The 23299-nt window shown below is 38.4% G+C and overlaps 2 protein-coding genes across 2 annotated transcripts in view; one reads left to right on the top strand and one right to left on the bottom strand.

Annotated features, from left to right (window-relative positions):
• Positions 1-15361, top strand: part of LOC139955002 (protein tyrosine phosphatase type IVA 1-like) — a 34652-nt gene extending 19291 nt beyond the window's left edge. Inside the window, exons 3-5 of the mRNA XM_071955099.1 lie at positions 4179-4271; positions 8223-8428; positions 9114-15361. Coding sequence (XP_071811200.1) covers positions 4179-4271; positions 8223-8428; positions 9114-9261 — 447 coding nt within the window. The 3' untranslated portion in view covers positions 9262-15361. The remainder of the gene's footprint in view (positions 1-4178; positions 4272-8222; positions 8429-9113) is intronic.
• On the bottom strand, positions 13280-22663 carry LOC139955001 (proteasome inhibitor PI31 subunit-like). Its single transcript, XM_071955098.1, has 6 exons — positions 22459-22663; positions 21272-21415; positions 20267-20349; positions 19612-19812; positions 18137-18292; positions 13280-16715 (listed from the first exon to the last, which is right to left on the bottom strand). The coding sequence occupies exons 1-6, from the start codon at positions 22597-22599 to the stop codon at positions 16574-16576; spliced, it is 867 nt and encodes a 288-aa protein (XP_071811199.1). The 5' UTR covers positions 22600-22663; the 3' UTR covers positions 13280-16573.
• Between the last annotated feature and the right edge of the window lie 636 nt (positions 22664-23299).

Below are 23299 nucleotides of genomic sequence, written 5' to 3'. Positions count from 1 at the left end.
GGGAGTTGTTACATGGACTAATGCAAGAACTTATATTGTGTAATTGCCAACTCTTTAATTAACAGCTCAACTGTGAGAACTAAAATTGTTTATCTATCATCTCACAATAGGGATACCCAAATCTCACATGTACAAATAATCATGAATAGTAGATTTTCATGGGAATTGTGTTAAAATAATGAGCTTTATTTGACAAAAACATTTTGTAAAATCTCTAGGTGTTGGGCATCAATCTACCTTTTTTTTTAAATGTTTAATCTCCACGTTTACACCTTTTGGGATGGGCGGGGGGGGGGAGGGGGATGGGCAGGTTTGTAAACTCTTTAACAGAAAAGTCAAACTTAAATCTCTTCACAATCCAGTAGTTATGTTTTGCAACTACTCATTCATGATTTTCAAATTTTTTTATGTCAACTTCATACTATTTGATTGTAACTAAAGGCAATTTTTTGTTTCCAGTTAATATAGTTTTGGGGTGTAATTGCATTCTTCAAATATTTGGAAAAATGGTGCACTGCCTCCTTAACTTAATGTAGAGAAGAGGGAAATTTACCTTACTGGAAGATGAAAGTAGTGGGTATTGCAGGGGTGCACCAAAGTATATTAGAGAGAGAGAGATCTACCTTTAAACCAACACAATACATGACAAATTACAAATAACTATTATAGTATCAAGTAAAGGACTGTTCACAATGCCACTATTGACTCCCAGTACAAAGGCACTGGACTATCAGCTTTCTTTTGGCAAGAAGCCAGAGCATTCCTTTTCCCTCATTCCTACCAGGCTACATTCTCATCTGCTTTGAAGGTTACACAGGGGGTACTTACTAACATGTATATTATTACAAACAACTTGTTTTATCCTCCATGACCTGAGATGCATTGATTGCGAACAGGGACTAAAAACTTAATTCTCTTGAAATGTTAAATGTACTTGCTACTCAACAGTTGTGAGGCTTGTGACCTCCATTGACCCTCAAAAAAATACATAAGATGGAAATACTAAGATTTCATCTTGTAAACAAACATTGCCTTTGCTGCATTTGTGTAACTGTTTAACCACTTTACAGTATGTCATACACTCAGTCAGTTAACTATTCCCCCAGTCTCATTCTTCAGTTTAATATTTGTGTGTTTGTGTATTTATGTAAAACCTAAAACATGACTGCTGGAGGATTCTGTTTAATTATATGTCGTTAAAATAATTTAACAAGGATATTGGTAAATATAACATCTGCTGCAGTCATTAATGTAGTCATGTGAGAATGGAAAGCTATGTATAGCATATGGTAATTAGTGTAGTTTGCATTGTATACGATGATGCTGGTACGTACCTGTAATAGTACTGTATGTTGTATAGTACATTTACATTATCCAGAAAACATTTAAATAAAAAAAATTCTGAACAGTTGCAGATAGGTTTATTTCTTTTTCTCACTGTTTGTTAAGAAGTAATCCTTAGCAAAGTATAAATTTTGGGGTGGTAGGGGGGGGGGGGTAGGGTGAGGGGAAGGGTGAGGGGAAGGGTGAGGGGAAGGGGAGGGGAGGGGAAGAAATGCCTCAGTGTAGTGATGAGCTTGTTGGGCTACATGTATGATAATGTATAATTCAGGCTGACAGTGTCTAGGTTTCAGTTTCTCTTGTTTGTACAGTAGTATTAATGTAACATTATAATTTATAACCTGACATTTGATAACCAAGTAGATATCCGTGTACAGTTATGTATCCTGGCGGGAAGTCTCTTCACTCATTTGCGGTTGTCACTTTAGATACTTCTTAACGCTTTTGATCCGTTGCCGAAGCTCTAAAGGAATCAATGCCATGATGAATGTGTGATGTGTGTGTGTATTTGATGCCGTTGCTTGTACAGTTGATACAGCAAATCAATAAACTTGTACTTAATGTCATAATGTGTGAACTTCATACTTGGTACATGTGGATCCACCTTAATGAAAACGAGAAACTTATTGTTACTGTGGAGGTCGAAGGTTATTTGAGTTCAAAGTAGTTCAGAGTCAGAAATATGGTGTTAAACTGCAAAACTAAAGCTTGAAAGATCTTCACATATAGTACTGTATGTTGAATCACATTTAACAGTGAATAATTGAGCATTGACATTTAGCAGAGCAGTTTTGAAGGTTGTGAACTTTGTCTCATTATGAAGTACTATTGTTTCTGTGTACAAAACTGCTTTATGCATCTTTGCTCTTGTAAAGCAGTATTTAGTTCGTTCCTCGCTTACCTGTCTCCTCACAACCTTAGCACCTCATTCTACCGTGTCTAGTATGCCCAGGTAATCTTTTAACACTGTGCACCCTCAGCGACCGGCTCCCTCCGGTCGTTGCCCTTCCTTCTCATTCTGCCATCCAAAGTGTTTACACATACGTTTTCGTAGTTGATTAAAATCTTACTGAAATTGCCCGGAATACATTGGATTTTTACCCCCCCCCCCGACTTCTCGGGGTGGGTTTCCCCCGTCAGGAGGCGTCAGCAACTTTTGTTAGCTTAAGATTTTCTTCTCGGCGGGTGGCGGGGTTTGCCCGCCACCCACCCGAGGCCGCGTCAGGGACCACTTTGGAAGAGGTTATGAACTTTGTCTCATGATGAAGTACTATGGTTTCTGTGTACAAAACCGCTATATATGCATCTTTGCACTTGTATAGCAGTTTGACAAGTTTGCAGAGCATTTTGCGAAGTGATACCGCATAAATAATTCCCTGCTTAGTTATTACAAATTTACAAGAAGACACTAGTCCAAAGAACAGGTTAAAGTTCCAACATTTCATACATTTGGGCATGAAGCAGACCTCTTATAAGTAATGCACCCGTTGTACCATGATTTTTCATAAAAATTTTTTTTTTAACAAGTGCTGCCTGTTGGCAAAGTGGATAACATTCAGGTCTAACTCTTGAGTCTCTGGCAAATAAATGTGTTTGGTACTCCGTTAAATAAATGTGTCTGGTATTCTGTTAAATAAATGTGTTTGGTACTCTGTTAAATAAATGTGTCTGGTATTCTGTTAAATAAATGTGTTTGATACTCTGTTAAATAAATGTGTCTGGTAGTGGTATTTTGTGAAATAAATGTGTCTGGTATTCTGGCAAGAAAATGTTATTTGAATTGTGCCAGTACAGTAGCTCACTGTAACATCTTTTTAATGTTGCTTGGATTTGACACCATGACCAGAGTTTGTTCAGAATAGAAGTAAGAGTATGCTAGGATGAATATCTTGAAATCGAATGAATGTAAGTAAGCAGGAGACATTAAAGTGTGGAAGTTATGTAAAGTTCTATTAACTAACTAAATGCAGTCACTAATTAATTGTTAGTTGTATCCTTGGCAGGTTTTCAAGACAATGTATGCACTTTGTCAAATAGTTTGGTTGATACTATATTTTTCCATTTCGGTTCATACCAACTGGTCACTAGCTTTGATAAACAACATTGTTTTTGCTAGTGTCCATCATATGTCATCATCATTCCTCAGTTTGATTAATTATCACTTCAAGTACAGTTTTGTTTGTCATAGGGAGAAATCAATCTGAACTTTGGTCTTGAACTTGAAACAATTGGCACTTGTTACTGACTGGTTATATTGTGTGACCTTGGACGGAAACAGGTCAAGTTTGTAAAGCTGCTGCTGGTAGTGTAGTTAAGCCCCAAATACCATCAGGTCAGATTCAGATGATGTAATGCCATTTTCAAAATTTTTAGAACCTTACTAAAAGGTCTTAGGTGAATTTCATAACCTTGGCTTTTACTGATGGTTTCATCAACAATATAATGGTCATAGAACTGACATTTAAAGTCAGTTGCGTAAAATTTAAATGTCTCCTTCGGAGTGAATTCGTGCCCATAGGCTTGATCGTCCGCTTCTGCTCGGGGTCACACATTTTCCTCTGCATAGGAACACAATTTTAAGGTCATTGTCACAGAGAACCATGTTTTTGTTTTTTACGATTTAATATAATTAATTGAGGCCTTTGAGGGTCAGTCTTTCACTCAATAACAAAATCATTTTTGTTCACCGATGCATCTTAAATCGTCAAACCTTGATCTTTTATCCAGAAATTGCAAATGATGTTGATGGATGTTGTTGGCATTTCTGGTCAAGGGTGCCATTTCAATTTCTAGAGCTTGAAAGTGCTTGAATACGAGCTTCGTTTGTTTATTCACAGGAGCTGAAAAAGAGGGACGTACAAGAAGTGGTACGCGTCTGTGAACCAAAATATGACAAGGAACTGTTGGCCAAAGAAGGAATCGAAGTTCTGGTAAGCCTGTAATCAAAATTAAAAACACCATCAAAAACCAATAAAGAGATGCAAAATTTGCTAGATAAATGCTTGCAATGTCAGCATTATGTTGACAGTCATTTTGGATGTTTTTTGTTGAGCATTCGAATATATCGTGGTACTTTGGAGGCAAAGGTACCTATGCAGTCAGGTTGGCGTGTGTGTGCGTGCGTATGTGTGTGTGCGCACGTCTGTGACACTGTCTTGGGTCCGCCATAACTCAACAACGGAGTGATGGATGTTTGATAAAACCATCAAAATCAACCACAATAGCTTCTTTCTATTAATTGTGAGGATCAATATTGAATTTCTGTGTAACTTTATATTTTCATTGCCAGTTGACAAGCTTGCTAAGGGCTTGTTGAATGTTTAGCAAGAATAAAGTACAGTAGCTAGATTATATTTAAGTGAAAGGGCGATGCTAGTGTGTGTGTGTAAACATACTTTTTTTCATATTACGAGCCTGCTGTAGCTTACAGATCTGTTGACTTGAAGCAAGGATCTAGAGTGCTCATTTATGTCTCAAATACGTGATGCAGTTTACCAGTAATTATTTGATTCTCTCTCTCTATATATGTGCAAGCCTTGCGCTAAGTGTTTGTGAATTAATTACTGTAGGTTTATTAGAATTCCACTGTTTTAGCTGGTATTTTATAAATATATACAAGTGCGTTTGGAACTGGTTAATTCAAGTAACCAGCTTTTTGTAACACAATGAAAGTATGAAGTGAGATAAGTAGAAGGGCCACTGATGAATTAAACCATGACTATACAGGATTAAGCAGATTAAGGAACAAAGAAAGAAGGGATTATATATATATTTTTGTGGAACTGGTAGTTGTTAAGGGATGCCAAGTCTTTGTTGAGGCCGGTGATGTGTGAGACTTAATACGAAGGTCCAATTGATTCCTTTTCGTTACGTTCAGTTATATATTTGAAGTTTGAGGCAATAAGAATACATTTTATAGGTTTTTGAGAGAATGTCTATGAAGATTGAAATCTTCGGAAACCAGGATTCCTGCAAAATTGTCACGAAAAGATAGATATCCGAGATGGCTGACCAGTAGTTCCGGATGGTGTTTGATTGTTTACCTTGGCTGAAGAGAAGCATCATGACGTCTGCCAATCTCCCTAGAGAGGTAGAATCCGGACAGGTCTGTACTGTATGTGGGAGCACCATTCAAAGAACCTTGCCATGCAGTCTGGAATCATACGTCCTGATGGTGGACGGTTGCCTTGCTGATGCAGCCATGGCGGCAGTGTCCTGAGAAAGGCCTCTCGCTCTTGAACTGAGACTGGATAATGGCCACGCAGTTAGCTTCAGTGACCGCAGGTGGGGTAGACTGACTCAGGCCCGGCCTAGGTTCACTAGATGTGGTTAGTCCGGGAGGCTGCGTTGGGTTCCCGCGATGAGCCCCAGCAGGATTGGGAACTACAGTCTTCTCGGCCAATAGGGTGCGATGACCAGAATCAGTGCTTGTGATAGGCTGAGTTTGAGCGGGACCCTGTGTATGAGGCGGGGGGAGGGGGAAGGTGAACAACTCCCATCCTCTTCCAATCAGGTGAGAAAGCATATGACGCCCATGCTTTAGGGGGTATGCCTGTGTGCAGAAACTGGAAATTTCGCGTTGGTCACCGAGGCAAAAAGGACGGAGTTCCCAACAACCGGAACAAGCTATGACGTGTCCCTTTGTAGGGACCAATTCATTGGGGTCTGGATCCCTCTGGATTGGACATCGCTGTCAAGTTCTCCTTCCCAGCGATGTGCGAGGCTCGGAGCTAGATGTTCCTGTCTTGTTTATGTAGGCCCACCACCACTGTCACATCATGAGGTATATTAGTATATAAATAGGATACGTCCATAGTTACAAACTTGTCAAGAATTAATCGGTGACGCCTGAATATTATTGTACCTAGACCTACCAGTCTACATGCACTCTCCTATCTACCGATATCATATAAAGTTTAAAAGTTTTATCATTAATGGATTATCTAGCAATGTTGTCTTATTGTCATTGGGCAGGCCTCAAAACTTTTGGCTAGTTACTGGCTGAATGCCAGTGTTTCTTTGTTTTAACCAGTAGAAAGGAAAAGGTGGAAGTTTATATCTGCCAGTAGACACAACAAGAACATAAACACACGACGCGGTCGGTTAACAAATAGTCAGTCGAATGAATCAGCATGATATCCCCTCCTAACATACTGTAAGCCCCATACCCCTGGCTATTATTAGCAAATGCTATTGGGGCTGTTCTCAAGAAAGTATGTACAGTATTTTTAACCTACTGTGTGTTGTAATGCAGGAAAATGCCTGTGAGACGTTGTTTTTGGCCGGAAGGCATCTGGAACCACATATGCATTTCTTGGGCAAATGGTTAAAGTTGTGAAATTCCATTCCTGTAAGGCGGATTCACAGCAGTCTTCCCTCTTTTGTGAAATATTTCCACATCTCAAAACAGGTGGATTCTCGTTGACTTGTTTTGATAAAAAAATTAAATGAATGATAAGTGCCACTGTACGGAAGTGAACTGTCCAGACAGAGTCTTGCCGTACTGTATGAAGAGAGTATGGCTCGGATCTAATCTTCGTAACGTCGAAATTTGTCCAGGGCCTAACATTGTGTCCGCATTACTCTCGTAGAAGTAATAATCATAATGAACCATGGATTAATCTCACGATATCAAAAGCGAAGCTATGGCGACGAATCAACAATATTTTCTTAAAAGTACAGTTGTTAAGTCTTTAAACACTTTACCACATGTATTTATAAGGCATCCCAGTCCTCTTTTGATTCTACTTCCTGGTAAATATTTCAAGTTAGGTGAAAAGTTATTGAAGCAACCCATAAGAAAGGAAATCCCCTCTTGACACTTCAACCAGGAAATGATATCCTGTGATAACGTGAAGTGTCTCAATTATGGAAGAAATTTTTGTGCGAATGTCGTAGCACAGAACCAAAGACAGGTTACAAACCAATAAGAACAGAAAATGGCAACTTTTTTTAGTTATCTAAATGGAGTAGCCGAGCTATAAGTTGATCTCCAGATAGCAGTTGGGGGTTTGAGAGGGGGTTACTATAACAATGGTTGGTGTTACCCGTGGTTCATAAAATTTGTTTGGAGTTTGCCGAAAGCGTTTCAATAGTTATGTCATCTGATTGAAGTAATTACCATCCTGGGGATGAAAGTATGCACTTTGAGGCAAATTAATTTAGACGTACTGTTGTTGCTTATTTCCATGTTTTTTATATGAACTTTAATCTGCTAGCTTTATGGAACCTTTTTCTAGGTTTTCAGCTTTGGGAAGATTTTGCGTCTGTTCTTTTTAGCTCGAGGTGCAAAAAGTACACAGTAGATTGACCTCTGACCTTTCAACCGAGATCATGTGTAGAATCTATTCCTGTCTGAAGGCACTTGTGATACCTCACAGGACATAGCATCATGATCACATGGTTAAATACAGATTAGTCTCACTGTAAAGGTGACTGGGATTAAAGAGTGGATCAAGTTGTTTGGTCTTCGAATCCAGGTTCTTTCTCGGGCGACTTTTCTTTCTCTTCTAAAAAGTACCATACGGCTTTATTGAACTTGGTTTAAGTCCGCTTTTCTCTCCAGGTTATACCCTTCCCTCCTCCAATCCCCCAAATGTCTCTGCTCTACTCAATAAGCCTTGGAGATGCAAATCTGTAAGTCATTTGATCTCTAGTGATGCAGCGACGCCTATTCTTCTACTATTGACACTCTTCCTAGTTAGCCATCTTAAATGGATGCTTGGTCCCATTTGTCTGTAAATTTGGATATTTTATAATAAAAATTGTTTTATTTTGTTTATTTTGTTAAAAATTGTTTATAGGTGATGTTTAAATCTGTGGATTTTCATTCATTTTCCTTAAACCTCACTGTCTATTCTTCCATCTTGCCCTCTCTACAGGATTTGGTTTTTGACGATGGTGGCGTACCATCGGTGGATATCATAGACAAATGGGTGGCGCTGTTGAAGAAACGGTTCATGGATACCCCGGAGAGTTGCGTGGCGGTCCATTGCATGGCCGGTCTGGGCCGAGCCCCATTGCTGGTCGCAGTGGCCCTGATGGAGGCTGGTCTACAGTACACAGATGCTGTCGATTATATCAGAGAGTAAGTACAGATAGTAAATTAAAGATCCCTGAAGGAACATTCACGATGCTCCTCCATTAAAAACAAACCATAAAGGGGTTACAAAATTTGAAGAAGAAATATATTCATGTTACCTTAATTATAAATCTCAAGACTTGAGCGAGTGTGAAAAACTACATCACAGAGGGACTTTATATCTGCCTTCTCCTTCACCGTGAAAAATATGACAGCTAACAGTGAGTGGGATGATGGCTGTTCACCCTCCATTTGGCCCAGGTAGTATCAAATCAGACATGGATAGCTCTGACATTTTAAGCTAGGATGCCTCTTCAGGGTGAGCAAGTTGCGACTCAAGTTGCTTGCGAGAGTTGCTCGTTTATGCGTCTCTAATAAGTGGAAAAGGAGAGAGGTTACCTTAGGGTTTGCTTTCTCGAGATGGAGAGATTCCCATGTCGGTCCTGTTCTGTATGTGGGAGTGGATTTGAGGTGGGATTGCTAAGAAAACTGCTCTTTGTGGGAAGGGGAAGGGGGGGGGGGCTTTGGTTGGGATTATGTAGTATGTAGGGATGATTAAGTATAATCCAAAATTGTTTTAAAAAAAAATTAAATTAGTCCGAATCAAAAAGTCACGGTATCGGCACTTCACTGTCACATGATTTTTTTTCAAGTCTGTATCATTTTAAATTTTTTGTCGTTCCCTTTGCAGGAAACGTCGCGGTGCCATTAACACCAGACAGCTCTTATTCCTGGAGAAATACCGCTCGCGGGATCGACTCCGTGCCAAATGGTTCAAGTGGTACAAGAAGAACAATGCCAACAACGGATCGGACGACAAACCGTGCTGCATCCAATGAATCGATATCGAGAGTCCTCGCGGAAAACATGCCTTTTTTGCATCCATTTCACTAAGGGGAGTTATTACAATGTGGTAGCAGCATTGCGGCAGGGGTTTGACTCTAAGACATGACACGATTTGGTAGTTGAGATATAAAGAAGAAAGCTTTTGGAAAAGTGGGATGAGGGGGGCGGGGAGCGGTCTGACAGGGGAGATAAAATAAACATGACAACGAATGATCGATAGAAAACGACAGAGAAGAAGGGTCTAATAACTATTGAGAAAGAGAGCGGAAGAGGAGGGGTGCTTGAGATTAAGAGGAGAAATTTCGCCCGTGTTTCTAGAAATGTGTATCGTGTGTGTATTTGATGTGTCAGTGGTGTTCTTTAGGCTTGAAATGGAGTAACAAAGCTTGGCAAGTAGTTTAGTCTGCATCGCGACAATAGCTGTCTGTGCAGATCTTGTCACCGCAAACGAGCAAGCAACTATGGATGTATTTAAAACACAAAACTCTGTTCTAGTCACAAATGTGTCCCATGAGGTAAATGTGCCACATTCGCCCCCAAAAAAGCCACACCAAAGCAAAAATAAAAATCCATTTTTGAAAATTTGGTAGAACTTAATGACAATAAGTAAGATTTTTGTTGTAGGGAAGAAGAGCTGTCGTGATTGACGAGGGGTTACAGATGGGGGAAGGCCGGGGGGGGGGGGGGTGATTGGGAACAGTGGTACAGAATCAAATCTTAAAAAGGATGAGTTCCGGTTTGGTACAACATGATCATATCTCAACAACAAAAAACAAAACAAAAATCACCAGGATGCTTACATTTGTTCTTTTTTAACTGTTTAAAACAGGGTTAACTTTGTACTCTCCTTGTAAAGGATTCCGCAAGGAACAAAAAATGAATTTGTGAATCTTCTTTTAGAAATGGGAGCGTGTGGGTGGGGGGGGGCTCCTCTCTGTTTGGTGTCAGCTTTCTGTGTATTGTAGGTAACACATTTGATCAAAGTTCAAATAAACGTCGCTCGATGAGACTGCGTAGAAAGACGAAGAATTTCCTGAACTTATGGTTACACTTCAGTTTTACAAGAGTTTGATACAGATATGAAAATGTTGATTGTAGTATTTTTTAATTGTGATGTAATTATTAATGTACTCTGGCGACAGACTTTTGGATTAACACAGTTTCACCTTTTCTTTATTTGCCTGTGAATGAATACTCTTTACTTTTTAAGAAGGAAAAACAAAACCATCTTTGCGAAAGTTTAAACGATCTCTCATGTATTTTGCAAGTGGTTAATTTGTTTTCCCCCGTCCGGTCAAGTGTCGGCCAACTTTTGTAATGTCTTGTATAATCTTCCATTTGCACGGATTCTCTGTAACCCATTGTCCATATTTTCACCCTTTTGCCAGCCTATTTCTACCACCTTTGTTCCCTGGTTTGCCATCTCCCCTCTCATTTCCTCTCCTCTCTTAACCTGTCCTCTCCTCTCCTCTCCGCCCTCCTTCGCACTCATAGTGGTACATTCAAAGAAAGAATCCTAACTATTAAATAGTTTCGAAGACAATTTTCTAGGTGATTGAATTTTCTTTAATTTTTTTTATGACCGCCCAATGATTTTGATTTGTTTCAGCATGATATACGTTTGCTGTGGAGATTTATATCTTTGATTCGGAAGAAAAAGGAGCAAAATTATGTATCGCTCTCGTTGTTGTAGGTTGGAGACCCCATCGGGTGGTGTATACAGTTTATAGTTTGAGGTGTGTATTCTTTTCAACCAAGAAAACCTTTTTTCTGTCTCGGGTGTAAGAAAGGAGTGGTTGGTTGGATATAGGTAAACGACTAAACGTATTTCACTGTTACATTTGAATCATTTTGTCTATGGCAGTGTCAGATCTTGTACATAGTGACTGCTTAATGGTAATATCCGTCTCTGATACATAACCCCCCTCCCCCCCTCCCCGTGTTGGAGTTTAATACGGGAATGATACTGGTCGGGGTCTCGTTGTTCAGTGTGTGTAAGTACTTTCATTGCCTCATGTGGTGCATGATGTGGCATTTTTCAAAATAATTGTTCGTCAGGTGTAGGTGTCGCAGATGAGGTTGATCTTGCTTGATAATATGGAAAGATTTGAAATCCCTTTTACCAAGCACTACTGAATAATGAAGCCTCTTGTTAGCTTTTACACTTTCTGTAGTCAACTGTTCAATAGTCATCTTCAACCCACCCCCTCTGCCCCAACCTTCTCTCTTGAGGTTTTAAGCTGGTGAACACAGTATCAGCATGATTTTCAATGATATGTGAAAAAGTTTCTCTTTTACCCCCACAATTTGTAGGTGTGTTACATATGATAGTGGTGCCATTGCCTTTACCACTATGCCTTCAATAATGGACTTTAAAGGATTTGTAATGTAATATTCACCACTTCTGATGTGCCTACTAGACAAACAAAAAGTCAACCCCCTCCCTCCCTCCCCCCTCCCTCACACACACACTCCTAATTTGTTCCTATCATGTTAAAATGAGCTATTGTCATCTAGCATTACTGAGGGATTTATTTCTGACCTTCCATTTATGTATGTAACATCTGAAGAAAATTCCCTTCCCAATGTCACCCCTGGATCCCCAGTACTATTACCCATTATTTGAGATGCCTTTATATATGAATGGTTCCCACCTGCTCCTCGTTCTGATCTGCAACAACTGTCCTGCATTCCTTTATTTCATCTATCTTCAGGCTACCTCGTTTTGTAAATTAATTATTCATGCGTTAAACAAATAATTTACATTAAATGTGTAGTGGCTATAACCTTTAAATGATTCTGACATGGCTATGCATCATAGTAGTCCGATATCGCTCAGCCTCGTCGAAGAGGACAAGTTTGTGACGGTAGTCCAAGTGTCCGAGACGACCGAATGTTTGTTCTGGCGACCAAAATCTGGTGGTCGAGGACTAATGGTAAACATCAAACTCAGATTGCATTGTAACTGGATACTCCCCAAATAAGTAAAATGATAAATTGATGTGAAGATACTGAAATAAAACAAGAGTAGTGGTACCCGTAGCATAGTTTTACTGGCCCAAGACTGGCATTCTATTCACTAAACCTACACATCTCTCCTTCAGTGCACACACCATTTGACAATCTTTGTTATTTTGTTACATTTTTTAGGCAACCAAAAAGTTGACAACTTGAAAAAAATCTCTCCGTCTTGACCATATGATCTGTTAGCTGCAATCGTTTGAATTCTCCCTCCCCCCCCACAAATACAATTTGTTAATAATTTTTACCTATAAAGATTGCTTTGTGTCCCAAAAAGCTTATGTACTGAAGTTTATTGTTTGCCAAAAAAGCCCTGAAGGTTATGCACTTATTTCATTCTCTTTGCACTGAGATTGGATGGACTTGAGAATAAGTGGACGGTCGTAGAGGGAATCGCTGGTCTTTTTGCACTAATGGCATCTTTGCATACCAATTTCTATATCGAATGTAATTTAAATTTAAACCTGAAGATGGAGATAACCTTGAGCTACTTGTTGACAGAAGCAGCAGCTAGAAACCAAACATCAATTTCCTGATTTTTGATGAGGTCTTCTACAAAGGTTATTAACAGCTCATTAAAAGTTTTGGTTCAAAGGAAATTTTAAGGGGAGGTAGCTTAGTGCTAAAACCACCATGAAGAGTTGTAAAGAGGTTTTATGCTACAGTGAATAAACGAAAAATATGCTTTGGAATGAAGTCGAGGTCTAAGTTAAAATGGAAAGACTTTCAAATCTGTTCTGAACAGGAGGTATATCTGTTGTTGTAAAAATTGTAGTTTAGTATTGGACTGGGAATGGTGCAGACAATTTCAGGAGAAAAAAATATATATATATCCGCTTTAGTTGAAGAAGTTCAGTTGTAGCTAAGGAGACGGGAACTAAGAATGAGAAAAGTGTATCAAGTTTGTAATGAAAATTTGTAATAATTAGTTAACTGATAACGAGGCACTAAGAAGATGCAGGTCAAACAGATTTTGATTTTTTTGGGGGGTTTGTTTTTTGAAGCAGTATTCACTTGAAAGGCTGAAACATTGACCATTTCTTTGGAGTGGGAAGAATAAAATAAACTCGTGGAAAGCGTTGTTGTCTTTGGAAAAACTTGTGAGGTCAAAATCAAATGTTTATTTCCACAATTTTTTCTCTGAAAGTAAGAACGTTGAATGATGTACACAGATATAGACATTAAATGTTTTGTTTTTTTATATTTAGAAATAACCCAGTTTCCTCCTGTCGTCATGGAAACCCGAGGCGGCACCACCCGTCGCAATGACGTGATTTATGCAATATGATACTTTATGTGGAAGGTTTCATAAATATTGCATATGTTGTTGTTCTGCTTGAAATAACTTTTAATCAATAAACCTTGCATAATTTAACAGAAATAAAGTAAACCAATGAACCATTTTGTATGTCACAGTTTGTCTTTGATCAACTTGAACGACTAGTTATTCTCAGTTGTCTGCAGTAGATTAACTCAAACCCAGATATTACTGAACCAGAGCATCAGGGTGCATTTTTTCTTTGGCGGGGGAGAGGGAATTGTTTGGCCCATGATCGCCACCAAGTAGATAGAGATGGTGGAACAGTTTCTGAGTTGGATAATGGAGGGAGGGGTGGAAGGTTGCTGGTTGGGGAAAGGTTGGGACCAGGTGCCCTGTGATTTTGAATAATATTGAATTGGGTCGTTCATAATCTATCGGACCTGTTTATTTAAAAGCATTGATAATGATACCTTAGTTTTAGAAGACTGGTATGACGAGGGAGTAACATGAAATATTAATGTAACATGTTGATCCAATCACGAAACATCTCTTTAAAGGATATTCTGGTTGCTTGTACAGTAGGATTGTGTGTGTCTTGGAGGAAGGGAAGAGAGACGGGGGGAGGGGTTGTGATGAGGGGAGTATGGGGGTGTGATGAGGGGGGTAGTATGGGGGTTGGGCAAGTACCTGTTTTTATTTATGAGCTGATGATTGGCTACTTGTTACCTCAATGTAAAATTTAAATGCTTAATGTTCATTACATGACTGCATTATCTGCTAATTAAAGCTTCTTTGTAGGATACGAAACCAGTGGTCATTTATGTCAAACTGTGTCAGGTATATTTTGGCAGAATGTCAACATTTGAAAATAGATGACATCCTTTCAATTTTTTTACACCAAAAAAGTCAACGAAAATAGGTGATTGATTATATAGGATGTTCAAACAAATCTGTGCTGAAATAGGACGCAGTCAGACTGTACTAAACAGGTCATCAACTTTCTCTTGCTTTGATTTTCGAAATACAAGCACACCGATTGCGTATTTAAAAGTTTGACTTAAAACTGTGTTTTTTAATCATTTGCCACACTTAACCCAACATTTCACGTGTAAATCTGTCTCCAGGCATGCCGATACTTTTTTTACAGAAAATTGGGGGGGGGGGGAATTATAAGAGGTTGGGATTTTATAGTGGAGGCTTATTTACCTTGATTCCTAGCCTTTTTTTTCTCGGAAAGGGATTTTTTTTCTTAATTCCTGTAATCTGTAATCGTTGCACCATTCGGTATCTGCCTTCTATAACAAACATTTTTTCTTTCACTTCCTTTCCTTGAATTTGACTTTAAATGTGGAAGCTCTTCATTTTCTCCCCCTCTCTCTCTCATTGTCTTTATTTTGTTTGAATTATATTGAAGAATTGAATTGGAAGAAATTTATAAAAATAAAAAAAACTAATATTCAATAATCATTGATAATAATTTTCAAAATGTGACAAAATGACTTTTTTTTTCTTTTTTTTTAACAATACAAGCTTGAACAGCTTGTGTAGATTATCTGAGTAGAAGTATTTACTAACCAGATAGATATAAAAATGTTGAATTAATATTATTAAGTTATGAAGATTTAAAATGAAGAGGTCTAAAATCTCCAGATTTTCATCTTATTTGAAGGCTCGAACACCCTCTCTCTCTCTCTCTCTCTCACACTCTAACTTGACCTCTACTGTATGTTAACAATTTTAAATGTTACTAGAGAAAAAAAAATACATTTCTTTGCAAAATGTCACCAAAAAAATAAATGAAAGTCAGTTCATCCATTTGTACTGTTTTCTCTGTGTGTGTTTTTTTTGTGGACAAATGATGGTTTATTTTAAATTTTGGTTAGGACAATCAGTTGACACGGGGTGTGGGACACCATGATTACCACCTTCACCCCAACCCCCTGACTTGTATTGTGAGTACAATGTCCGGAGTACAGGTTCAACGAGTATGAGTACAGAGCCAAGTACGGACTTGAGTACTACAAGTTTGAAGGCACACTAACCCCCCCCCCCCCCCCCCTCGATCCTACTCACAACAGTGTTGGTAAAGAGATGCCAAAATAATAGAAACTTTTCTGAGCAAAGCAAAATTTATTTCAACAAATTACCATTTACAGATAGATTGAAAATAAATTGTAATATATACTGAAAGAAAAGAAGCACTTTGAAGATAGTGTCTTCGTTAGGAATGGGGTCAGTTCACCAGAGGACCACTCTGTATGCCATCCCTCACCCACCCAGACCACCCCCACCCTCCTCATTAAAGAAGAGGAGAATAGTTCAAGGACTCTTCTCAAACTTGAAAAGGAACCATTAGAAATAGACCATGAGTATAAAATTCATCATGGTGAACTGATTTATCGTCAAAACTCGTCAATTCTCTCACATTTGCTATCGAGTCATCAAATTTAAGTCAACTGGGGCTTCATGAAGGACAGAGTTGTCAAAAATTCAGGAACTGGTCCTGCCCACCTGAAGACTTTCACACTTGTTAATTATATTTCAACAGTGAAACTAACAAAACGATGAATTGCGCTAATACTGTCGCATTAACATTCTTCAACTGTTTCTGTAGTAAAAAAAAAAATGTTGAAAAAGAAAAATGTTGGTTATATTTTCGGGATAAGTCGTTACAGCCCCCCCAAATCAAATTAGATTCCTACGCCTATGCTTGCAGCAAGGCTGAATCAATATCAGCAGACCAGCATCGCCTTATCGTGTGATCCCGCTGAGCGCAACTTAGTGCGTCCTAATGCAGCCCCCTTGAGCATCCTACTCTTGACACGGAGCCTTTGTTTAACCATAATACACCAAAGAGGATATCATGAATATAGGGTGTCAGTTATCAGTCTATAAATGTTCTTGGATATTGTCACATAAATACATTGCTCTGTGTAACATGCCAGCACACACACAATTATGTAGGAAATGTCACAATTGATGGCCATTCCCTCGTCTCCCATGGCAGTGTAGTCACACTGACATCACATAAACATATCATCGTAACCAGGTGGTCTCATATGATCTGGGGTTGGTTCACCAGAGAGAGGGTGCACAGGGTTCCTACCACTGTCCGGTCTAGGGGGTCCAACGGGATCGAACCGAGCTCCAGGTGGAACAGCTCCCCTGTAAAACAAGAATATCAGTGAGTGGAATACAGGATTAAAGTACATCGCCTCAGGTACACAGGAGGGAAAAATATTGGAAGAGATTGCCGATACATATCAGCACTGAAAATGTGCTTTGAAACTAGGACAGAATCATTTGTCTGATTTGGGTTGTGTTTTGAATCAATGTTTTAAAGTACAAGAGGTTTGGTTATCTATTAAAAGCAAATGATGCCATTGATTTGAATATATCACCAAGTTCATTCATTTTCCTTACAAATGAAGATGTTTTAGTTAAGAGACCCATGGATCAGGAAGCCTTACAGTAGCTTATTTGAGACCCTATCCATGTTAGATCGTGGATGCACACCGGCTTAATATCAAGCCTTCTCTTTTCGATAAGTGTTCAGAGGATAACGAGGCAGGGGTGTGAATGCGCTCCCAATCCTGCTCCCGGGACCGCCAATTAACGTCCCCATCTGACGGACAAGAGTGTATACCCCAGCATCTGACCACTTTCTCAAATACTGAGGTAGGCAAAGGCACCCCCATTCGACATCACTGCAGTGCAGCCATGGCGAACAAAGTTGTTTCCAAAGAGGATGTGTACTTCGCAACTTCAGTTTGTTGACCAGATCATGTAAATGTCAGTAACAGGAGATATTATCTGAGGTGAGGGGAAACTGGAAATTTAACATTTGGTCCCTCGTCATAGATACTAGAAGAGCTAATCAATCTTGACAGCAAAAGCGTTTTGTTGTCTTATTTCTTCCTCGTGGTAAAAATGTTCTCATTTGGTAATTTGGCAATTTCTAACGCCTTTACCAAAGCTTACCGACTACTACTCGAGATGACATTGCAATTGCGCAACAGATAAGACAAACTCTGAAACTCTTCTTGACAATGAACACTGATCAGAATAATTTTAATTCTAAACAGCTTGGAATGCTTCCAAAGGATTATTCACTCAGTCAAACTTTTTTATCATCATTAATTCAAGATGCAACGCAAAAGGCAAATTTAAAGATGACGTACTTCATCTTAACCCTTTACTGTATTATTAGTTTTGAATTATTCATATCGGTCATTAAATATTTAATATTCCGAATGTTGCTGTAGCTATTCATGACTTATGTTATTGCAATGAGTCGTCATATTGCCTTTTTATTAAACTCCAGCAAACCAACCATTGCAAGTATAAAGATAACCGACTTCTCTATAGCTTGTTTTAAGTAAGGTTGCGGTATAATTCTTTAAATATTCATGAGCAATGCTGTCACTATTCATTACCATGGTAACCTGCCAGGGTATTCTATATCCTCCGACAAATGAACCATTCAAACTATAAAGATGAACGGTTAATCTAAAGCCTTAAAAAAAGATATGTCCCTAATTATTCATGCACAATGATATAATACAATGCTGTTTAAATTTCATTACCGTGGTAACCGTCCAGGCATTCCAAACCCTCCAGTTGGATCCATTCTGGCACCTGGAAATCCCCCTCTCATTGGATCCATCAGCATACCTGGTGAAGCGCCACTGAAAGGATCCAAATCACCTCTACCGACACTGAACGGATCAACCCTTCCACGCCTGTCACAAAGACCAGATCATTATTTAATAATAATAATAATTAACAGTTCTTATATAGCGCAACTTACAATAAAGTCTTGTCGCGCTGTGCTTAACACTGGTCATTGGTAACTTGTCACACCTACACACCAAAGTGTGCACAATTCAAACAATCTCTCCTGGGGCACCACAGTGCACCACAGCCACCTGTCCCCTGGGGGACTTCCCATAGGGTGCAACCACAAACCTCGCATTGAAGTCCCCATTTATACACCTGGGTGAAGAGAGGCTATGGAGATAAAGTGCCTTGCCCAAGGACACAACGCAATGATCTGGCCAGGGCTCAACCTGTAATCCTTAGATCACAAGTCCACTGCCTTAACCACTGTAGTAGCTGGGTTTTGTTTCATTGATTTGTTGCTAACATCTTGCATTTAATATTTACAATAATCAGAGGGTAAGAAGAAAGTGATAAAAGAGACATGATGTGAAGGAAGTAGAACAATAAACCCTCAAGGGCTTGAGAAGTACCATGTTCCCTATAATTGAAGTATGAGAAAGAAATATTACAGTTTATAATAGCAATTTAAAACAAAACATACAAGGTTTTTTCATTTTTTTTTTATCAATTAGCCAGTAAACAGTTGATGGCAATTAAACCCTTTTCACCAATTCACATATACATCGATACACCATTTCTCATTAGACTGGAGTAGATGCATCTGTTATGAAGATGTGATCGCTTTGTGCTGTAACAGTTCATATTTGCTTCGAAAAGTAATTAATAATTTTTTAACAGTAATTTCCTAACCTTTAACTGCACTTTGTTCTCTTGTATGGCAGACACAACAAGCTAACATCAGAGTAGCTTTTAAAAACTTGTTTCATTCTATTTGATGATAGGCCTATATTGTATGTGCATTAATCTTATTCGTTGTTTTATTCACATTTCTGTGCCCATTTTTATATATATTTATATTTTTATGTTCTTTATTGTGGTTTATATCCCTGTCTTATACCATTTTTTTTACTTCTATTGATGTTGTTATTACTTTTAGGTTTCTTAAGTTTGGTAATTTTATATTCCAGGATTTGGTTCTTTTGTACAGTGCTCTTGAGCATGTTTTACTTTTACTGCTGTTGTTATTACTTTTAGGTTTTCTTAAGTTTGGTAATTTTATATTCCTGGTATTGGTTCTTTTGTACAGTGCTCTTAAGCATGTCTTATTTCATGATAACAGCACTTTAATATATGGTATTTATTATATTATATATATTATTATTTTATTTATATTGCACATTTTTTTATTTTTTTATTTTTTTTTATTTGATCATTTTACCAATCTGGATCAGCTCTGTATGGGGGTCTGGTTGTGGGTACTCTGAGGGGGTCATCTTCATCTCTCCTCTCCTGCCTCTCTCTCATCTCTGTGGACTGGGTCACCGTCGTCGTCGATGGTCTAGAATCTGCAGCATCCTGTAGTCCTCGGAACAACTGGTCACAGACTAGTTTACGCAACCCTTCCGAGTTTATGAAACACCTGTAAAGACCGGAGAATCACAGCAAAGTTAGCTGAGATCAAAATCTAGGATAAACTGCAACATAGTTCTCTGCCTTTTTAACATTATTTATCTTTAAAGTTTGAATAAACAGAGAACTGACAAGCAGACTGTCTTTGCTGTGATCTTCGATAAAGTTTTAATATATCAATAACATAATTTTCTTCCGATACAAATTGAGTAAGGCTAATGGAATCTTCAGCATTTCTGCAGAGGGCGCTGTCATATTGGTCCCCAACTGGAGTCTAACTTTTTAAATTTTTACACACACATACTTTTTGCAGTAGAAATGCAGTTACTAACAGTTTCTTCCTCTCTTTGACATCATATTTCATTAGAAGTAGTATTTAGATCATATCATATTTTCAATAGAACTAGTACAAGTTTAGATCATATCATATTTTCAATAGAACTAGTACTTAGATCATATCAAACCTTTCAAAGTCCTCAAGATGATCAGAATTGATGAAGTCAGCTGTTCTGATGGAGAGATCCAATACTTTATTATCCCGTTCTCTCTGGAAGATGACAGAAATGAAAGAACAGAAAAAAAATGATTCAAAATGTATCGGGCACCTACTGAAAGAAAAATAATTTGCAATGTGTTTTTCAATGGTGAAGCTGATATTATCATTATTATTGTAACGACTTCCCCAATAATTATAACTAATATGGAAGGGTAATAACACGGCAAATGATTGTATGTAATTGGCATCCGATGTAATAACCAATGCATACTGTACCTATATGATATGTACATTAACATGTTGAAAGCGCGAAAAATTTTGGATATATTTTTCGGGCAAGTCTTTACAGCCCCCCCCAAATCAAATTGGGCTCCTACGCCTATGGTTATACACATCAATAGACTTGTCTGTACATACTTTAATACTGCATTTCTTCACGTGAAAACAACACATGTATACTTTGCACACGCCACTACCGAGGTCAGATGTCACACTTTATGAATATTCATGATCGAGATGATTATGTACTCATTATTTAATCACATTACAATACAACAGTGTTAATGACACAATGAATGTATTTATCTTGAAAATCGATTTGCTCTTTAACCCAAACATCAAAACATAATGTAGACTTTTCAACCTTTCACAGTAGAGTAAAACCTAGCATTGTTTACTTTTGCATACAGTAATTTGTACTGAAGCCATTGCCATTAACCATTACGGTAGTTTTGCTAAGGTATAGCCTAATGTTACTGAAATGTTTATTTGCTTAGGGAAATTTTGCTGCTGTTAAATAGTTATAAACTCTTTTTCATTTCATTGGTATATGAAGTACAAAACTACACCGCAAATCCAACGAAACAGCTCTAGGTCAACATCACCCTTAATATCTATTCAAATTAAATCATTCTTAGCATCCTAACTTTATTGTATACCATTATTCAAACTCATCCGTGTCGTCAGGTCTTACCAAGACATGAACAAGAAGAGTGTCCTCAATCCGCAATACTTTCAGACGATGTAATTCCTCGGAATCTGACGGCTCGTACCTCAAGATGTAGCTTTCATCGGACTCGTTCCAACCGGCTGGCAAAACTTCCGTCTTTTTCTTCGGCTGGGAAGCAAATCCAAAATGGCAATATAAAGTAGACATAAATTCAGCCTAGACAGTTCAAGTCATAACTAACATGCACATATGACTGATTGACAAGAAGTTATGTCAGGAGTTTACCTTCATCGTGAATCTAGATCAATCCTATTGCAGGGCTAGGATTACCATATGTATGTATTAAGATCGTCCACGATTATGAATTGTCAATTGTCAACAACTCTGCAACTGGACAACATACATTAATCTTGGAGTGACTCGAACTGAGGACCTTATGATTGGAAGGCACCGGCGTTAACCACTGAGCTAATATGTCTGGATATCCACAGACATGTCCTCTGTTCTTTATGGTTCTCAATGGCAATTTCATTTCAGTTTGAGCACAGAGAAACAAAGTATCAATCATAACAATGTTTTCAAAGTTCTGATTTTTCAAGACTGCTTTTTAACTTGAATATACCATCACCATGTAGGTAGGGTATTGTTCAAAATAATTCCTACGGGAAATCCTTGAATAGCTTAGACCCCTCCCCAGGCCACATATGTTTGTTCTCTTTTCTTCGGATAAGATAATTGTAATACTCTATCTGGGGAATAATTTATTCAATCATAGTTAGTCAAACACTTACGCTAGACACACATGTTATTATAACATCTATATAAAATAAAATCACAATTTAAGACAATGGTAAAGCCCATCAAACTGTAGATGACTGTCCTTGGAGGTCAACCAGGTGAGTCTTACCTAGTACTAGGTAACACACCTTTTCAACATTTATCAGATCTGCCTCATTGTTCTTTTAAATTACAGTCAATGTCAACAATGACTAAGCAAATCTTGAACAAATCATTTACATTGAAACCTGTGGTAAGCTACCCTCTATGAGTATGTGAGACACACATTGAATATGATAATATGGTAGCCTAACTTAGTCCAACAGCCTTCACGACTGTGACTTACTTCAAGCGAATGACTAACTAGTTTTAAGCCTAACTTAGCCTATAGGTACTCTAACGTTATGGAGAAATGATAATATCATTGGGCCTACCCCTTCTTCACCAACTCCGATGCACTTAAAACCTTTTTGAACAAAATGCCAATGGATGAAGGCGACGATGCAGTCGTGCTGGGTGTTAACCTGATTTTGGATACCACTGTAGAACAATTCTAATCCTGGACAAGTAGCCATTTCTATCAGTTCTTTAACTTAAGACACAGCCCTGCGTGTTACTACTAGTGCTAGTGTTCGATTGATCTTTACGCAAAGGTATGAGTTACGCAATGTAAACAATTAGGGATTTCCCCAGTTGTGAGTTGCAGTCTACCCGACTCGACCAATTGTGAACTTTATTGGAATGGCTCGGAACAGGATGCAGAGTTTAACAAAGTAGGAATGGCATTGTGGTCGTTGAAGTCAATTCCCATATAGGGGTCTGTGGATCTTTAGCTCCCCTCCACAACAAAGGGGAAAAAATGAAATTTAGACGTCTTAAAATGGTATATTTGAAGTGTAAGCGTGTGTGGAAAGAAATATTTACGGTACTCAAGCCTATGCACCAGTCATACCTAGATCATCGACGCTAGATCTCCCTACTGATACCGCTGTATATGCAAAGTCAGCAGTTTGATAGAATTATGTTCTACCTCAACTATACCACAGTTCCAACTAGAAAATGAAATTAAACAAGAACTGCCGACAGCACATCTGCTATGGCTTCAGTTAGCTTTTGATATCACCGAGTGATAATACGAATACATTTTATGAAAGTGAGATAGCGTCCTCTACTTTATCAAGCGTTGCTGTGACTGTCTGGACTGTGTGTAATCATACGCATACATTCCGATGCATTTACAAGTGTTGACAAGTTTACTACAACTGGATAACCTAT

This window comes from Apostichopus japonicus, chromosome 17 (genome assembly GCF_037975245.1).
Source record: "Apostichopus japonicus isolate 1M-3 chromosome 17, ASM3797524v1, whole genome shotgun sequence".
Lineage (NCBI taxonomy): Eukaryota > Metazoa > Echinodermata > Holothuroidea > Aspidochirotida > Stichopodidae > Apostichopus > Apostichopus japonicus.
This window is presented reverse-complemented; position numbering and strand designations above follow the sequence as displayed.